This window comes from Armigeres subalbatus, chromosome 2 (genome assembly GCF_024139115.2).
Source record: "Armigeres subalbatus isolate Guangzhou_Male chromosome 2, GZ_Asu_2, whole genome shotgun sequence".
Lineage (NCBI taxonomy): Eukaryota > Metazoa > Arthropoda > Insecta > Diptera > Culicidae > Armigeres > Armigeres subalbatus.
Genome location: NC_085140.1, coordinates 26,365,174 through 26,385,615, shown reverse-complemented (window position 1 = coordinate 26,385,615; position 20,442 = coordinate 26,365,174). Strand labels below are relative to the sequence as shown.

Below are 20,442 nucleotides of genomic sequence, written 5' to 3'. Positions count from 1 at the left end.
ATCGGTTTCGACTTGTAATGTCGAAGACGCTCTGGAAGAGCGTCGGATTAATAAATTTGCTCATCGGTTTCGACTTGTAGTGTCGAAGACGCTCTGGATTAAATTATTTGCACATCGGTTTCGACTTGTGATGTCGAAGACGCTCTGGAAGAGCGTCGGATTGAATGATTTACACATCGGTTTCGACTTGTGATGTCGAAGACGCTCTGGAAGAGCGTCGGATTGAATGATTTGCACATCGGTTTCGACTTGTGATGTCGAAGACGCTATGGAAGAGTGTCGGATTGATAAATTTGCTCATCGGTTTCGACTTGTAGTGTCGAAGACGCTCTGGAAGAGCGTCGGATTAAATTATTTGCACATCGGTTTCGACTTGTGATGTCGAAGACGCTCTGGAAGAGCGTCGGATTGAATGATTTACACATCGGTTTCGACTTGTGATGTCGAAGACGCTCTGGAAGAGCGTCGGATTGAATGATTTGCCCATCGGTTTCGGCTTGTGATGTCGAAGACGCTCTGGAAGAGCGTCGGATTGATAAATTTGCTCATCGGTTTCGACTTGTAGTGTCGAAGACGCTCTGGAAGAGCGTCGGATTAAATGATTTGTACATCGGTTTCGACTTGTAATGTCGAAGACGCTCTGGAAGAGTGTCGAATTGAATGTTTTGCTCATCGGTTTCGACTTGTGATGTCGAAGACGCTCTGGAAGAACGTCGGATTGATAAATTTGCACATCGGATTCGACTTGTGATGTCGAAGACGTTCTATAAAGGCGGCGGATTGAATGTTTTGTCTATCGGATTCGACTTGTGATGTCGAAGACGCTGTGGGAAGCGTCGGAATGAATGATTTGCTCATCGGTTTGGACTTGTAGTCCTTGGACTCTGGAAGAGCGACGGATAAAATGATTTGCACATAGGTTTCGATTTCTAATGTCGAAGACGCTGGATTGACAAATGTGTTGTTTCTCAACGGTTTCTACTTAAAAAAAGTTGAAGGCGCTCTGGAAGAGCGCCAGCATAAATGATTTGTTTTCTCATCGGTTTCGACATGTGATGAATTGAATGTTTTGGCTTGTGACGTCGCAGACACAGACACAGACACACGTCAATAATTTCCTTTGTTATTTACATATGTCAAAGTGACGGTGATGACAGAGCAGCGACCATTGAATCAGGAGATCAGGAGTTCGAATCTAGGTAGCAACAAAATTGATATTTGAGTTTTCACAAAAAAAAAACATTAAATAAACTCCGAAATTTACTCTCCTCTCAAATAATATTTAATAAAATTGAATTCAGTGGCTGTATAAAACTTATTTAACAGATTCAAAAAATCTGAATGAGCGCCATTGAAGCGAATTATATTACTAAATGGTTTAGTAAGGATTGAGAAAAAATTGTGTAACATGCTGTAAAGTAGTTGTGCAGGCACGTCAAAAACAGCTGAATAGATTCGCCAGATTTGCTGGTAAAAGCATTGAATAGAAGTTCTTGATCATTTGTATAGCGCACATAATCAGCTTGAAGCCATATAAACGAGTTGAAATAACATTTACATTGACATTAAATGTTAGTTGGGTTACCAGGGTTCCGCTACCTACATCGCGTTGAAGGAGCTGCCTTCTCGAAGCTGCCACGATGCAGCATGATGTGCACAGTTTAGTTTAGAGGCCATCGCTGGCACTCAGACGATGATCAGCCGCTCCTAACATGGAGAACAGACGCTCGATCAGATTTGCACCTCCGGAGAGGAGCAAATCCCCTCTTCCATGTCAGCATACGACCATAGTTCCCACCGGGGTTGGCTACCCGACCTTCCCTAAGGTTGCTCGTATCCCCGCCAGCGCCACGAGGAGGTAGGGATAGGAATTGCTGGGTAAGAGGCTAAGGATTGCAAGATGGGGTCTATTTTATTCCTTTAGATACGCGAAGTACCAATGGTACGCTTTACCCAGCATTTGCCGTGCCATTGTTCAAAATAGCAAATACAAATTAAGTTTTCCAACCTTTTTTTCTAATCGATTCTTTGAACCCATAAAGCGCTCAGTATTGAAATTTAGTAACAGTCATTAGAACAAGTTTTTTTTTGCATAATCATCTTTATTAATTTAATAGCTTTGAGCTAGCTGAAAAGAAACCTAAGTAATACTTACAATTGTTGAGGGTAAAAACAACAAAAAAGGCGATCGAATAAATATTTTTTTCACACTGCGATTAATACATCGAAATAAGTTAGAACCGAATTTTTCACAACACTGATTTAAAAACAATGAGATTATCGTGCAGTTGCTGATGTCTGAATATCTTGTCATGAAGTTGATAATGATCACTGTATTTGCACGACTGAATAACTAATTAAACTATTTGAATTAAGATTTAAACTGGCATCGGAACTATGATCTATGTAATTGAATTTCACTACATTTATTACTGCGATTTGATCATTCACTTTGATAAGAGTATTAACTAACGATCCACTGGGTGCACATTGATAACATTTTCCACATCTTAGGGTTAGGTTATTGTTCTACCTCTCCTATGTTTACGCTGCTCGTATCAACGATGAGGTATTTTTTCTTTGGGGTTTATTTGTTGGTTCCCCTTCAATGTCTGGATGAAGTAGAGGAGCAAGTGGCTTACGATGGGGACAGTCTAATACCGTTTCTTGATGTAAATAGTAAAACTACACTAACAACTTTCGGTTTTACGGGGTTAGGCTTAGGCCACCGGTGAGTCGGTGGACATCTCCTCGTCGACGGTTATGTAAAGGCCTTCCTCCTCGTAGGTGGAATCGTGCTTGGCCAGGATTCTCAACAATGGGCGCAGCTTCAGCCACCATTGCTGCTTGGGGATGCGTTGTCTGTGAAATTAGTAGGATGAAGATATTACAACACCCAAAAGTGAAATTTGAGATGATCCTTGATGAAAAAAATACTCACTCGAAGTTCGTGTCGCCAATCATGTCCTTGAGTGGTGAGAATTTGTATTGACGGCGAACCAATCCCAGCAGACAGGCCGTGTCGGGACTCTTGGCGCAGATGCTTCCGTCCGGTTGGGTGTTGGCCTTCAGTTGCTCCACCAACCACTCAACACACTTGGCCGCCATCTTGGTACCCATGTTACGATCGAACGGCGTCGGCGAGCCACCCTGTTGCATGTGTCCTAAATAAACAATTGTAGAGTATTAGGCAAATCGTTTTCGAAAATATTATCATTTGCAACCTACCCAGTACGTTCATTCTGGTGGAGAACAGGCCTCTACCCTCCTCTGAATACAGACGGTAGATGAACTCTGTGTTGTAGTTATCCGAAGCCTTCTCGTTACGTAGAATCAAGCCACGTTGGACACCGTCACTCATTTTGGATGCCATGTGGTAAACATCCTGTTGCAGGTCCTTGATGGAGAATTTCTCCTCGTAGATGTAGGCAGCGTCAGCACCGCCGGCTAAACCAGCCAACGTGGCCAAATAGCCGCAGTAGCCTCCCATGGTTTCAATAACAAAAACACGCCGTTTTGTACCTTGGGCAGATTGACGAATGCGGTCGCAAATTTCAGTAATTTCATTGAGACCGGTATCGGCACCGAGAGAGAACTCTGTTCCAGGAACGTTGTTGGAAATAGTCGACGGGATGACCACAATAGGAATGCAGAATTCCTTGAAGTTGTCGCGTTGATCCGCCAGCTGACCAGCAGCATGGTAAGCTTCAAATCCACCAATAATTAGAAGCGCTTGGATTTTGTACTCCTTGAGCCTAGCAGCGATTTCTTTAAACTTGCCCTCTGGAAGGGTACGCTTGGTACCCAGGAAAGCACCGCCCTGACCGACCCAGCCAGTCACATCGGACCATCCCATATTCTTGATGTTACCGGTAACCAGACCTTCGATACCATCGTGGATGCCCATCACGGTGTCACCCCGATAGATGCAGTTCCTGACAAATGATCGAACTGCTGCGTTCATTCCGCACGCCGGAGCACCGATGTGCATAACGGCCATGGTGTAACCACCAACACCGCGGCCATCGGAATCGAAAGCCTGCTTCGGGGGCTTCAGGCGGGTCAACATCTTGTAGGTCTCCAAGTTTCGGGCGAACGATCGACCACGGAGTTCAACGGCCATTTCCCAGTTTTTGTCGGCCATAGCTTGGGCAACGGCCTTGGTGCGCTGGACGCATTCCATCAGCGGCACCCTCACGGCTTGGTTTCCGTCCAGCGATACAACGCACGGTTCGGTTTTGTCGTCCGCTTCCATCAGCGCTAGCACCGCCTCGGCACCCATGCGGCAACCCTATTGACGATGTACAAATTTATTGAAATTGTCTACAGTTGTCGAAGAAAATGTTATACATACCAGAACACGATCGAAAGCACTTGGATTGCCTCCACGCTGCACATGACCCAGCACCGTGATCCTGGTGTCCTGGTGGAGCTTGTCCACCACCACCTGTTTGACCTTTTCGGCCGTAATCGGTTGACCTTCGCGATCGATGGCGCCCTCCGATACGATAATGATGTTCAATCTTTGACCAGCGGACCGCTCCTAAACAGGGGTAATACGTGAAGCAGTCGGAACAGAATACAAGCGACAGATTAGAACTGGATATGCATAATTGTATGCGTGATGTTGGTGTAAAACTTTTATGATTACCAAGAATCCAAGACTTTTGTAAGCCTTTAGTGAATGTTATTATAATCTATCAAGATTCTTACATAATTGTTGAGAACAAAGAAAAAAATAAGATCCAGTTTTCCTTTTTCAGTCGTTGGATTCCTGGTAATTAGTGAGATAGTATTCAGACAACACATCAAAAGCCATAGTTTTTTTCCTTAAAAAAACCTCAAAATTAACAATACAGGGAATCGTTTTTTATCAATTCAAAATTGAATTAAAATGTTAAAAAAATAGTATCAACTCCTGCTAACTCATAAAATATTAGATTTCCACATACCATGTATGGAAAATATAATGTATGATAAAGAAAAATATTTTGGGGTTTCATTAAAAAAAAAAAATTCTATTAAAAAGTAGACAAATTAATTTTGATGGAAAGCTTACATTAAAGCAATATGAAAGATATTTTTTTAATATAAATTCATTGAATGCGTGACCCTTTTATTACTGTATTGTCATTTATGAAATTTTCTTTATTGAAAAAAAAATAATGAACTGATTTCTTATAAATAAGATTACAATTCAGGTGTGTACAATACAGCAATGTGTTAATTAAGTTAGTTAGATATATTCATATATTAAGTAGCTAAGGGATAACATAATAAAAAAGTAACATATCACGATGTGACAAAAATAATGATTTGGAATTAAACCAGAGAAAGCTTGGGCAATGGTTGTTTGCTGTAAACAATGGAGATGGCTGGACTCAGTAGTGAATCATGATTGCGTATAGCAGTGGCTATTATGAATGCGTTCTGCGTGATGTAGAAATTCAAAGATAGTTTAATGATGATACATGCTTCAAATCAGTTATATGAATTCTGCTATGAAAGTTATGTATATGCAGTGATGCTGCTGAATGGAGAAAAATACATTATACCAAATCGAATTTATTTTGCTTCGATAAATGTTAATAATCTTTTAAAAAACAAGATTCGAAAAAAATCTGAATTTCAGGGGACAAGTTCTTCAAGAGTTCTGTATTGTTTCTCTTTCAAGCCTCTTGGAGAATTCCTTTTTCAGAAACTCTGACGAATCCGTCCTAAAGGAGTTCACGAAAATACTATCAAAAATTTTAGGGAATTACTCCTCCAAGAGTTCAAGGTAATTCCTTCTTTACGAATTTATTGAAATCTATCACCCTTAAGTTGAGGAAATTCCTTCTTAATTAATTCAGAGGAATTCCTCCTCCGATTATCCTGGGTTTTTTTTCTATAGAAAATTCTGGAGGGTTCCTTTTTAAGAATTCCAATGAAATGCTTTATCCAAGAATTGCAAAAGGTTGCTTCTAACAGATTTTCAGGCAATACACTCTTCAGACATTTTTGGGGTTTTGCTTATACTAATGACGCACTGTTGGTATTCGTACCATGATACAAGTTGTACCACTAGTGTGTCTTTAGTATTATCAAGGAGTTCTGAGAAATTTTCTAGATTTTCTGAATGGGAAATTCTACAGCACTCTTGAAGAAATTGTGGAACATTCTTTCAGCAGTTTTCGGACATTCTTGCTGGATCTCAAGTCATGTCCTGCATGAATTATTTCTTCTGTTTGAATTGTTTGGCATGTCATACCTCCCTTCAACATTGCCGCGTCGCAGCGGCAATACACCCGATTCTGTTTTACATGGATTTTTTTACAAGGCCGTGTAAAAAAAATCTCAAGCAAAATTTTTGCAAAGTTGCTCCATTTTGCATAAATCATAAACATAAATCATAAAGTATCTTCAAAGGAGGCTTCCGAGCCTCTTGAATGGAGGCTTCCGAGGCTCTTGAACGGAGGCTTCCGAGCCTCTTGAAGGGAGGCTTTCGAGCCTCTTGAAGGAGGCTTTCGAGCCTCTTGAAAGGCGGATTCTGAGTCTCTTGAAAGGAGGCTTCCGAGCCTCTTGAAAGAAGGCTTCCGAGCCTCTTAAAATAAGGCTTCCGAGCCTCTTGAACGGAGGCTTCCGAACCTCTTGAACGGACGCTTCCGAGCCTCTTGAAGGGAGGCTGGTTCCGAGCCTCTTGAAGGAGGCTTCCGAGCCTCTTGGAAGAGGCTTTCGAGCCTCTTGAAAGGTGGATTCTGAGTCTCTTGAAAAGAGACTTCTGAGAATCTTGAAAGGAGGCTTCTGAGCCTCTTGAAAGGAGGCTTCTAAGACTCTTGGAAGGAGGCTTCCGAGCCTCTTGAAAGGAGGCTTCCGAGCCTCTTGAAAGAAGGCTTCCGAGCCTCTTGAAGGCAGGCTTCCGAGCCACTTGAATGGAGGCTTCCGAGCCTCTTGAAGAGAGGCTTTCAAGCATCTTGAAAGGAGGCATCCGAGCTCGAGCTTCTTGAAAGGAGACTTCTGAGTCTCTTGAAAGGAGACTTCTGAGCATCTTGAAAGGAGGCTTCTGAGCTTCTTGAAGGGAAGCTTCCGAGCCTCTTGAAGGGGTGCTTCCGAGCCTCTTGAAAGGAGGCTTCCGAGCCTTTTGAAAGAAAGCTTCCGAGCCTCTATAAAGATGGCTTCCAAGCCTCTTTAAAGAAGGCTTTCGAGCCTCTTGAAAGATGGCTTCTGAGCCTCTTGGAAGAAGGCTCCCGAGGCTTCTGAAAGGAGGCTTCCGAGCCTCTTGGAAGAAGGTTTCCGAGCCTCTTGAGAGAAGGTTTTCGAGCTTCTTGATAGGAGGCTTTCGAGCCTCTTGAAACGTGGCTGCCGAGCCTTTTGCAACGAAGCTACTGAGCCTTTCGGAAACAGCCTTCATGCCTCTCAAATGGAGGTTTCCGAACCTTTAGATTCTAGATTTTAGTCACTCGACGTTTTGTCCTTTTGATCTTTTGTCCCACATCCCTTCATACACTGTGCTGGTTGTTGTGGGCACTGGGCAAGAATTAAAAGGTTTTGATTTACTGATCATGATGCATATGTACAATCCAAAATTATAAATAATACCGAGTAACACGATTATCAAAACTGTATTAATAAGTTTTCATTAACATGTTTTTGACCCCCTGGGGCCAGCGAAGGTACCCCCAGACAAGGCTGGATTTAGGACGGGTCCATAGGGGCCGTGTCCCCCGGGCCCCCCAAATAATATGTACCAAAATCAACCTTTTTTTGTACATTTTGGGCCCCCCTCAAACTGACGACCTCGGGGCCCCTTCTGGCTAAATCCGACCTTTCGAAATTCCCACGAGAAATTCATTGGCGTTTTCTCTACAAATGCTTCCTAATTTCCTCGGAAAAATTGTCGGAATTCCATAGGGAAATCCTTCAAAGTTTCTTCAGAAAATTATTTGGAATTTCCTCGAAGAAAAACCGTCTAAGACGAATTAAGTACTCTCCACCAGTACTCTCCTGTGTGGTCGTCTTCAGTGTCTCGTACTTGACTCGACTTGAAGTCGAGACGACCACACAGTTGTGGTCGAAATACGTTTCTGCAAACATATCGAAAATAATTGGTGGAATTAAATGGAGAGTACTTAATTCGTCTTAGACGGTTGAATACATTCCACTAAAGAGCTTAATATATTTTCCTCGAAGAAATTTTTCAATTTTTTCCTAGGGAAATTCTTGGGCAGTTGCTCGGGAAATTCTTCGGAATTTCTTCAGGCAATTCTTCTTTTTTTCCTACCTATTTGTCGAAATTTCTTCGAGAAATTCTTTAAATCGTCCTCTAGAATTATTAGGAATCTTGAAAAATTCTTCGACGAATCCTCAAAAAACTTTCGAAATTCATTAAAAAAATATTCGAAATTCTTCATCATTTTTTCTGGACATTCTTCCTAGTTTCCTCGCCAAATTTTTCGGAATTTCCTCGAATAATCCTTCAATTTTTTTGGGAAATATTTTTTTTAAATTGTTCCTCGGAAAATTCTTGGGCATATGTTCGGGAAATTTTTCAGAATTTCCCCAGGCAATTCTTCCTTATTTCCTCCAAACAAATGTCGTAATTTTCTTGAGAAATTCGTCATAACTTATTAGAAAATTATTTGTAATTTCCTCGAGAATTTGGAATTTGCTCGGGAAATTTTTCGAAATTTCCTCAAAAAAATTCCTTTAAAAAATCTTTGAAACTTCCTAAAAAGCTTTTATACCAGTTTTTGACATTTCCTCAGAAAATTCTTTGGAATATTCTTAAAAAATCTTCGAAATTTTCTCGGGAAATTCGTCGAATTTTTTTCTGGAAATTCTGGAATGTTTTTTTTAAATATCCAAGGTTTAAAAAAAATCTCCGACTTTTGCTCCCGAAATTTTTTGGATGTTTGCTGGGGAAATTCATCGGAATTTCCTAAGGCAACTCTTCCTAATTTCCTCGGAAAAATCGTCGGAATTTCCTTGAGAAATTCTTCACAAAAATTTCGGAAAATTATTAGAAATTTCCATGATAAATTCTTATGAATTCCCTTGAGAAATTCCCCAATTTATTTTTGAAATTTCTTCGAAATTTTTTTCAAAATTTCTTTGGAAAATTAATTTTTCGGGAAATTTTGTAATCAATTGTTTGAATGTTGGAATGTTTGTCGAAAAAATCTTCAAAATTTCTTTAGAAAATTATTTGGAATTTCCTCAAGGAATAATTCCGAAGTTCCCAGGGATTTTTTTTAAATTCCCTTAAAGAAAGTCTTCCCTTGAATATTTTTTTGAAATTTACTTCGTGAAAATCATCGGTATTTTCTCGGGAAATTGTTCAAAATTTCTTCATAATTTCCTCGTAAAAATTATCGTAGTTTTCTCGATAAATATTACAAAATTTTATTGGAAGATTTTTTGGAACTCAGGAAACATTTTGGAATTTCTTTCGGAATTACTTCGGAAAATTATTTATAATTTTCTTCAAGAAATACTTCCGAACTTCTTAGAAAAATAAAAAAAAAAACTCCTCCCAACAAGTTTTTGAAAAACCCTCTAACAATTTTTCGGAATATCCTTCTTTAGCATTTTCTCGGAAAATTCCACAATATTTTTTTAATTTTTGTGGAATTCAAGGAATTTTTCAACATTTTCTTGGGAAATTCTTCAAAAATTTTTCAGGTGATTCTTCTTAATTTTCTCGAGAAAATTGTTGGAATTTCTTCGATAAATTATTCAAAATTGTCTCCAAAGATTATTTGGAATCTTTTCAGTAAATACTTTCGAATTTTCTTGATAAATTATTTCGGAATTTCTTCGAGAAATTCTACGGAAAATTATTTGGAATTTCTTCGGGAAATTTTAGAAAGTTTCCTCGAAAAATTTCTTAAAAAAATTTCCAAAAAAAAATCCCTTGAGAAAGTTCTTGGCATTTGCTCCGAAAATTCTTTGGAATAAAAATCTTCGGAATTCATTGGGGAAACTCTTCGATATTTTCTCTGGAAATTCTTCCTGATTTCATCGGAAAAATTGTCGGAATTTCCTAGAGAAATTCTTCAAAAAAATTTGGGAAAATTGTTTGGAACTTAATCGAGAATTTCTTTGGAATTTCCCCAATTTTTTTTCAAATTTCTTGAAAAATTCGAAATTTCATCAAAACACTCATCGGGAAACTTTTTAGCATTTATTCGGGAAATTCTTCAGCATTTCCTCAGGCAATTCGTTTTTATTTTCTAGAAAGCAGTGTTGAAATTTCTTCGAGAAATTCTTCAAAATTGCTTGGGAAAGTTATTTGGAATTTCCTCAAAAATACTTCCGAACCTCTCAGGCAATTATTCCTTATTCCCCCGGATTTGTTTTTTTAATTTCTTCGAGAAATTCTTCAACATTCCTTCTAAAAATTATTTGGAATTTCATCAAATCCGAACTTTTTAGGAATTGAAAAAAAAACTCCTTAAAGAAAGTTTTCAAAATTCCTTCGAACAAATTTTTAGACTCCCTTCGTAAAATTCTTGGGAAATTTTCCAAAATTTCTTAAGGTAATTCTTACCTTGTAAAAATTGTCGGAATTTTCTCGATAAATTCTACAAAATTTTATCGGAAGATTCTTTGGAACTTTCTCAGGGAATACTTAGGAATTTCCTCGAAAAATTCTTTCGGAATTACTTCGGAAAGAGAAATTCTTTAAGAAAAACTTCCCAACTCTTTAGGGAAATTAAAAAAAAAATCTCGCAAAGAGATTTTGAAAATCCCTTGAACAGTATTTTGGAATTTCCTTCGGGAAATTCTTTGGCATTTGCTAGGAAATGTTTTTCGATATTTTTCGGAATGCACGGAATTTTTCGGCATTTTCTTGGGAAATTCTTTAAAATTTCCTCAGGCAATTCTTCCTGTTTTCTTCATGAAAATTGTCGGAATTTCCTCGATAAATACTTTAAAATGTTATCGGAAGATTCTTTGGAAATTTCTCAGAAATACTTTGAAATTCCTCTAGAAATTTCTTCGGAAAATTATTTGAATTTTTTTTAAGAAATACGTTCGGAAGTATCTTTGAGAAATTTTTCAAAATTTACCAAAATTTTTTTTTAGAAATTCAATCGAACATTTTTTTTTGAATTTCCTTCGAGAAATCCTTCGGCATTTTCTCGGAAAATTCTTCGATATTCTTTCAGGCAATTCTTCCTCATTTCCTCGATAAATTCTTTGAAGTTTTATCAGAAGAACTTTCTCAGGAAATACTATGGAATTTCCTCTAGATTTTTTTTCCGAATTTGTTCGGAAAAATATTTGGCATTTCTTCAAGATAAGCTTCCGAACTTCTTTGGAAAAGTTTTCAATATTTCCTCTTTTCCCTTTCTTCGATGTTTTTCCAAATTGTTTGGAATTCATGGATTTTTACGGCATTTTATCTGGGAAATTCTTCGAAATTTCTACAGACAATTCTTCTTAATTTCCGCGTGAAAATTATCGGAATGTCTTGGATAAATTCTTCAAAATTTTATCGGAGGATTCTTAGGAATTCCTCTGGAAATACTTTGGAATTTCCTCGAGAAATTCTTTCGGAAATTCGTCGAGAAATTCTTCGGAAAAATATTTTGGAATTACTCCGGGAATTTTTTGGAAATTTTCTCGAAAAATTCTTAGAAATTTCCTCAAAGAAAAAAAAATTCCAAAAAAAAAACAAAATGAATCTTTGAAATTCACTTGATGAAGTTTTTAGCATTTGCTCAGAAAATTCTTTGGAATTAAGTACAAAAATCTTCGGAACTTCTTCGGGAAATTCTGCGGCAATTTCTTTGGATATTCTTTCTTATTTCCGCGGAAAAATTGTCGGAATTTCCTTGAGAAATCTTCGAACTTTGCTCAAAAAAACTTTCTCGGGAAATTCTTCGAAATTTCCTAAAAAATCATCAAAAATTTCCTTTAAAAATCTTTGAATTCCAAAGAGGTAATTATTAGCATTATCCTGGGAAAGTCTTCACACCAGGAAAGGAAATTTTATTTTTTTCCGAATTTCATCTTGAAATTCTCAAAGTTCGCAATTGGACGTGTTCGTATAAGGACGCGGAATAGTGGCGAAATCCGGGTGTGTGCCATGTGCGGGTAGTTAGTGAAAAAATCAGTGCGTGATTCAACGTGTTTTATGCAGGACGCAGAATATTTGCAAGATCCGGGCTACTTTGTTCTGCTTTGGACGGATCGTAAATTAATTTTTTACAAGGAATCTGTTTTTACACGATTTTTTTAGCTCGTAATTTTGATCATGTGACTTCAATTTAACACCAAAGTCTTTGCAACATGTTTCAATAAATTCTACATAATTCAAAGAAAAACCACATGGTAATTAATATGCGTCAAACATTTAGGATAAGTACTTAATTGAGAAAATGTAAATCGTGTAATACACAATCAAGTGTAATTTAGTTTAATATATGTTTATTGACAAACGCTCTATTGACGAGCTCGGTGGTCTTGTAACTTCCGCTTCTTCCTTACAAGCACAGGTCGTGGGTTCAATCCCAGACTCATCCCTATCAAAAAAAATGTGACACGGATTATATTAAATTCCTTGGTATATCCTCGATCTATGCTTCAGTTTATCTACCCTAGCCAATTAGCAAAACTTCCTAGTAGTACACACTAACATTCCCCTCCTTTCCCAACTGATTGTAAGTACTTAACCGGCGCCTCTATTTGTGATCTGCTGAAACGTATTTTTACAATTTACACCAGTTTTGATCAACCACGAAGTAGCAACCATATGTACAGTCAGTCTAAGCTAAACTAAGTTAAGCGAATTTGGTTCAGAAATTCTTACAAATTTTCCCGGGAATTTTTTGGAATTTTCTTGGAAAATTCTTTAGAATTTCCTCGAGAATTTCTCTCGCAATTTCATTAGAAAAAATGGAATTTCCTCGGGAAATTCTTTTGAACTTTCGAATTCTCTTGGGAATTTTTATACTACTGGTCTAGTAACATTGGACAAGTTCAGAATGATATCTATCGCTTTTGTAATATTGAAAGCGAAACATCGGAACATCTACTTTGCAGTTGTAGTGTATTACATAAACGCAGATAGAAATTTTTCTGCTCTGCTCATCTACGGAAAGTGATTGGTTTTATAAACCACATCATTCCGGGTTGGTAACGTGTCGTGGCATATGACTGACCATATATTAGGTTGTGGTCAGTAATAAACGACACGTACATTAAACAGGGATATACTACAAGTTCTAGTTCTAGTTCTAAGGAATGGACGCAGTCGTTCTAATTCCCAAACCAAAAAAAAAAAGAAAAGAATATTTACGGATTTTTTTTTAAATTCACAAGAATTTCAGCACTCTTCATAATACCTTCGGATTTTTTTCCCAAATTTCCCATAAAAAATATGAAATCCCGTCGAGTTTTTGTTTATTTTCGGGAAACTGTTCGGAATTTCCTCAGGAACGTCTTGGGATTTACTCGGGATGTTTTCAAAATTTGCACGAATTGGCTTCGGAATTTCTTAGAGAATTTCTTCGGATTTTTGTCTGTAAATTCCGAAGAATTGCCCGTGAAAAATCAAATTTTTTTTTGTAAGTTTTAAAAAAATATCCGTTAAATTTTCGAAGATAGATTACTTGGAAGTTACGAAGAATTTATTTGAAATCTCCGAAAAATTACCCGTTTCATCTATTCGCCTGACTTTCACAGATGGTGAGGCTTCGTATTTCGCGAATAAATTATTAGTTAACAAGCATCCAAGGCAGACGAGGTGGACCCTTTCACGCTCGTTGCCGCCCAGCTTACCATTACAATCTTTGTTGTCCCACGATTCAGGATGGTGTATTGTCCATTTCATCAATAAAGCAAACAAATTGGTTGGATTTGTTGAAAATCGTACCTCGGCTACTACACCGGGCTTTTCGCATGACACCTTAAGGCGTAATGTTGAATAGTAGGCTCGAAAGTCCATGTCCTAGTCATAGTCTTCGGCGGTATTCGAACGGACTGAAGTGTTCACCCGAAATCTTCACACGATTGTGAACACCATCCATTGTTGTATTAATCAGTCTTTTTTGTGCAAATCCAGAATAATTTTCGGGCAAAATTCAATAGAGAGACATTGTTTCGGAATTTGAAAAGTGCCGTTAAAGGTATCTTATGTGCACTTTGCATTGCCGAAGGGCGTGTATCCTTATGTTATGCACTCGTAGTCAATTGAAATATGTTTATTATTTTAAACAAAATACAGTAACTTCACATAAATAATTGTATATAATTCGATTTGGTATAGCGTATACTCAATATGATTTTTTTAATGAGTGAAATGATTTCCTAAAATCTAGTAGTGTCATGACGTTATTTGGTGGGAAATAAACAATTCACGATTTTGTTACAGCGTGTTGCCAATCTGGTAGGTATGCGAGTTTATTATCCCGATAGTTACGCAGTCGTGATATTGCGCACATGTATAACACCATCAACCATGTTCAGTATGTTCAAGGTACAGCCGATTTATCTTCAATTGAGAACAATACACAGATGGATTCCGTTGCATAATCTTGAAATAATGTTTGTTCATTAATTTAGCTTTCCGCATGATTAGATTTCTACTATTGTACAACCTTGTTGATTCAGTTGCGAGAATTACCAGGGTTAAGCGGGGTTCCCCTTTAAACCTAAAATAGCAATCAACTCTACCATAAGCTTCAATATTCCTTGAAGGGACCTAAATGTGGTTAAAAACTATCCTCAGATTATTGCATATAAAAATGATTTGAAGAAAATACAATTTTTGAAATATCTCTGCAAAAACTGCGTGTTTAGTTGTTCACAACGGGACTAATAGCCAGTTCAGATTACGAGCTTTATTACTTGATACAATATGAAATTAAGATAAGATTTCTGATCTTCGACATCGAGATACTGTTAATTAAATTATAAAACTTGTAGTCTTAATAGGCCATAAGGAACACTTCCACTAAAGCGTTATACCAGAATTATTCGTATGGGTCAGCATAGCTTGAAAGTTAATAAGAAGAATATTTTAAAGTGTAACATACTTTTTTAATGAATCATTTTTCGCAATTGTTGTATTGAAAGAAATATGAGGTTTGAATAAATTGTTTCCGGCTTCTTATAAACACGGAAATATGTTTTATTACCACCCGTTACAATATTCCTTCCAAGCCAAGGCATCAATTTGTAGTACGAAGCTGGTGACATTAGACAGCTAACATTCAGAGCGTTTCTAACGCAGTTTTCGCAGATTCGGAAAGAGTTGATTGCCAAAGTAATTTAACTACCCGTAAGAGAACTACACAAACAGAAATTAAATTTATAAAAGAACGATAGGGATAAGAAGCGTTTACCCGGGGTTCACCTTCCCCAGTGCGAAGGAGGGCGGGACTGCGTACCTGTAGGATTTTTTTACACAACTTGTCCGGCCAATTGTTCGGGACGGGATCTTCCGGTATGAACACAAAGTCCGCTTCACAAGCTAGGGCGGCCATTACGGCCAAGTAACTACAAAAGAAGGGTAAATGGTGAGCGTGATTTCGATGAGTACGATGGGAACGGAAAATAATGTGTCGTTGGTTCCGTAGGGGGATACTACAGTAGGGAAAACTTATCGGAATTCGATGCAAGAGAAACAGTTCATGGTTTCGTTGAGTGACGAACAGGAAGTATTACTTGAACGACGTAGTGCGATTAATTCTTGGTTTTCACTCTAATGCTAATCAATAGGTAATTAAGTAAACATGTTGGAATTTTCGACGGGGATTGATTTCAATGTGTGATTTCTAGCACCAAAAGCATATCGAATTGTAATTTCAGTTGTGACACTTTAGGATATCTAATTATAACCTGATGATGGAAGTGAAATGCTGTGACTGTAATTGTCGTGTGATATAAAATGGGATTCTGTTGGTTCGAGTGTTGAAGCAGTGTGATGTATGATTTACTTTAAAACTATACTATCAGAAAATATCGTATCTGTTGCATCATTGATGAGTCTAGAAGAAAACTATATCAAACGCAATCTGTTAGTATTGAAAACCGTGCAAAAAATTGTTTTTATGGATCAGTGGCTTTTCTCGGTGTTGTTTGTATTTGATTATATTTACAACATTTCAATTTACTAGTAATTATAATATAGTTTAATTGTAAAATTGACAGGAGTGGTTCAAAATTATTTAAAAAATAATTGCGAAATTTCAATAAATAAATTTTCACGGCAAGTTGATCGGAATTCTAACTGAAAAAAAAGCAGTAACCGCGTTGGAGGATTGTGCTCGGATTCTGCTGGCTGGATTCTCGTGACCTTTAAGTGGTTTTTGGTTTGCGATGGTTTTCCAAAATTTACACGACAAATTTCTTTTGAAAACTCTGAGAATTTCACTTTGGACATTTTGGTAAATTCCCTTTGAAAGTTTGAGGTATTTACTTTTGGAAATTCTGGGAATTTCCCTTTGGAAATTCTGGGAATTTCCCTTTGGAAATTCTGGGAATTTCCCTTTGGAAATTCTGGGAATTTCCCTTTGGAAATTCTGGGAATTTCCCTTTGGAAATTCTGGGAATTTCCCTTTGGAAATTCTGGGAATTTCCCTTTGGAAATTCTGGGAATTTCCCTTTGGAAATTCTGGGAATTTCCCTTTGGAAATTCTGGGAATTTCCCTTTGGAAATTCTGGGAATTTCCCTTTGGAAATTCTGGGAATTTCCCTTTGGAAATTCTGGGAATTTCCCTTTGGAAATTCTGGGAATTTCCCTTTGGAAATTCTGGGAATTTCCCTTTGGAAATTCTGGGAATTTCTCTTTGGAAATTCTGGGAATTTCCTTTGAAATTCTAGAATTTCCTTTGGAAGTCTAGAATTTCCTTTGAAATTCTGGAATTTCCTTTGGAAATTTTAGAATTTCCTTTGGAAATTTAGAATTTCCTTTGAAATTTTGGGAATTTCCTTTGGAAATTTAGAATTTCCTTTGGAAATTTGGAATTTCCTTTGAAATTCTAGAATTTCCTTTGGAAATTCTGGGAATTTCCCTTTGGAAATTCTGGGAATTTCCCTTTGGAAATTCTGGGAATTTCCCTTTGGAAATTCTGGGAATTTCCCTTTGGAAATTCTGGGAATTTCCCTTTGGAAATTCTGGGAATTTCCCTTTGGAAATTCTGGGAATTTCCCTTTGGAAATTCTGGGAATTTCCCTTTGGAAATTCTGGGAATTTCCCTTTGGAAATTCTGGGAATTTCCCTTTGGAAATTCTGGGAATTTCCCTTTGGAAATTCTGGGAATTTCCCTTTGGAAATTCTGGGAATTTCCCTTTGGAAATTCTGGGAATTTCCCGTTGGAAATTCTGGAAATTTCCCTTTGGAAATTCTGGAAATTTCCCTTTGAAAATTATGAAAATTTCTCTTCAAAAACTTTGCAGATTCAAAGAATTTCCCCTTTGAAAATTTAGGAAATTTTCCGTTTGGAAATTTGGGGAAATTCCTGTTTGGAAATTTGGAGAATTTCCCGTTTGGAAATTTGGGAAATTTCCCTTCGGAAATTCTGGGAATTTATCTTTGGAAATTCTAGGGATTTCCCTTTGGAGATTCGGGAAAATTCCACATTGGAAATTCGGGGAATTTTCCCTTTGGAAATTTGGGGAATTTCTGGGAATTTTCCTTTTTTCTGTTTGGAAATTTAGGAATTTTCCCTTTGAAAATTTTGGTAATTTCCCTTTAAAAATTCTGGGAATTTCCATTTGGAAATTCTGGGAAATTCCATTTGGAAAATTCTGGAGATTTCCCTTTGGAAATACTGGGATTTTCCCTTTAAAAATACTGGGAATTTCCCTTTGGGATTTATGGTAATTTCCCTTTGGATATTCTAGGAATTTCCCTTTGAAAATTCTGGGAATTCCCCTTTTGGAGATTCGGGGAATTTTTACTTTGGAAATTTGGGGAATCCCCCCCTTGGAAATTTGGAGAATTTCTATTTGGAAGTTGGGGAAATTCCCTATGGAAATTCGGGAAATTTTCCTTTGGAAATTCTAAGAATTGAAATATGTGCTGTTTTACATACAAGCGAAACATGGTGTGTATCAGTGAAGAACAGAACAGCAGAAGCAGGAGTTCATCAACAGATGCCTGCGGTACATAATTCGTGTCTAGTGGCTCCATCGTTGTTGTCATCAGATGCCGATAGCAATTGAAATTTGGGAACGGAAGTGGGGTTGGGTCAGCCACACCGTACGCAGAGGCGGAAATGAAATCTGTAAACAAGCACTGAAACCCAGCGTCAATTAGTATAATACGTTTTTAAAATTTCTAATGTAATTATGTTGTGATTATATTGCACCATACATTGGCCTGGTAACTTCTTATCAAATGCAAAAGAATCCGTATTGGATTTTTCAGATGGATCGCTTTCATAATATTATTGCTCGCCATCAGTGCCAGTTCCGCAATGATAAAGTTGTGCATAGGTGCGCATCACGTGAACCGTACTGCATGCGCCCTTGTGCAATATTATCACTCGAGTAAACAATCCCCAGCCACGAGACTCTGCACCGAGAAAAGTTCCACAGCCGCGCGCAATCTAAATTACCGAAAACAAATAATCATGTTCTTTTCACTCTCGATGACGACTACAGCTACCACAGTCGCGCTAATCGCTAACATCAAAGATTACACGAATATTAAGTCACTCACAAACCGATAATGGAAATCTTTGTAGCAAGGAGCAAAAAAAAACCTATTCTAGATTACAGATGGATGATTGGTGAACAAACCAGAGAAATGCAGTGATAAGCGGTGCTGTACGAGTTTGCCAACAAAATAAAAACTTTCAGTTTGCTGCTGTTGTTCGATAACACGCAAACGGGGCGCACGTATGAAAGTGAGTTGAATTTGGAAAATCAAACGGCATGGAATACAGAACTCTAATTGGTAGAATGTTAATGCTTTCATCGATTTTGAAACAGATCTAAAGCGAGCGGCGCAAGTAGGCATAAGTAGGGTAGTGGGTCGAAGGAAGATTCTTGCCTGACTCAATTGGTTGCACATTCTTTCGGGCCAATCGGGTTTTGGTGGATCTTCGGGAATGAAAATGTAGTCAGCCTCAATGCATAGGCCGGCGACTACCGCAAGATAACTGCGAGAAAAGGGGAAATGGAATGGTTCAAGATATGATATAATTTTGTATGAAAAATAATTTGAATATGATTAGATTCCTGATCTGGTTGAATTTTGTCGTATTGCTGCTGTTGGTACCATATAAACAAGTGTAGATTGTCGTTAGAACACAATTTAAGTAGGGAAAACAGGCTAACACAGACAATTATAAAAATAGAAGGGTGGGGGTCGTTCTAACGTCTAAAATTTTTGTTGATTTCTGGCGTGGATGCATGGTACAAACATCGAATATTCTTTTACAGCGCTATAAGATAACAGAAATGCAGTAGATTGTGGATGTTGAAAAAACTTTGGTGATCGGCAAGTGTGTAGACAGTAAAAAAAATAAAATATTCGACAAAGAGAAAATCTGGGGTCACATTCCCCTTTACCTAACACTGAGGAAATGCTTGCCTGTTCAAGTTTGGTGCAAAGCTTTGCCTCCCAGTCGACTGGAGGAGGCGATTCTGGAATGAAAACATAATCTGCCTCGGAAATCACACCAGCAACAACTGCCAGATATCTACGTGCGTCATGGAAAAAAGAGAGTTTCATTCGTTAAAATACCAACAAAAAATAAACCTGTCTGAGCGATCCTAAGGCCCTGTCTGATTTAGATGACGCTGCTCGAATCGACTAACGAATCCCAAAGATCATTCCTGTTCACAGATTACTCTTATCTAGCATCCGAATTATCCGAGGACCGTGCAACTTACCCACAGTGTCTGCCCATGACCTCCATGATGAAGGTTCTCTGGTGAGAGTAGGCGGTGCTCACGATGGCGTCGATTGCTTCGATGATCCTATGTAGGGCCGAATCCGTACCGATGGTCATGTCCGTACCGCAGAAATCGTTATCGATCGAGCCGACCATGCCGGCAATGTGCAGACTCTTGTACTTCGTCCGCTGATCCTGATTGATCTTACCTGTCGACAGCAGCTCGTCCAGCAAGCTGGACCACTCCTGCCGGAACAGGTTGGCACCGGTCAGGGAACCGTCACCGCCGATCACCACCAGATTCGTAATGCCACGGCTGACCAAGTTGTAGGCCGCTTTCACGCGCCCGGCACGTTCCTTGAAGTCCATGCATCGAGCCGAACCGATCACGGTGCCACCGCGATGGATAATACTGGATACCGAGGCCCAGTTGGTTTCGATGATGTTATCACCGCCATCGACCATGCCCTGGTAACCCTCGCGGATGAAGTAGACCTGGAAGCGCAACGAGAAAATAAAAACAATTCAGTATTATCAGATTCAACAAATTGATGATAATGGACGGTTGTCTTTATCAAAACGAATCCGGTTCGTGTTTCTGGGCTGA

General features: G+C 38.2%; 1 protein-coding gene across 4 annotated transcripts in view; it reads right to left on the bottom strand.

The window, feature by feature from the left end:
* Positions 1 to 2,081: 2,081 nt before the first annotated feature.
* Positions 2,082 to 20,442, bottom strand: part of LOC134218307 (ATP-dependent 6-phosphofructokinase) — a 34,284-nt gene continuing 15,923 nt past the window's right edge. For 2 of the 4 annotated variants that reach the window (XM_062697245.1, XM_062697242.1), the window contains exons 3-8: positions 19,834 to 20,330; positions 15,378 to 15,486; positions 4,355 to 4,543; positions 3,229 to 4,291; positions 2,942 to 3,164; positions 2,082 to 2,862 (exon numbers count right to left, since the gene is read on the bottom strand). In XM_062697245.1, coding sequence (XP_062553229.1) covers positions 2,721 to 2,862; positions 2,942 to 3,164; positions 3,229 to 4,291; positions 4,355 to 4,543; positions 15,378 to 15,486; positions 19,834 to 20,330 — 2,223 coding nt within the window. In that variant the 3' untranslated portion in view covers positions 2,082 to 2,720. Of the gene's footprint in view, positions 2,863 to 2,941; positions 3,165 to 3,228; positions 4,292 to 4,354; positions 4,544 to 15,377; positions 15,487 to 18,988; positions 19,098 to 19,531; positions 19,641 to 19,833; positions 20,331 to 20,442 lie in introns of all 4 variants that reach the window. The other 2 variants (XM_062697244.1, XM_062697243.1) reach the window with 2 other exon arrangements.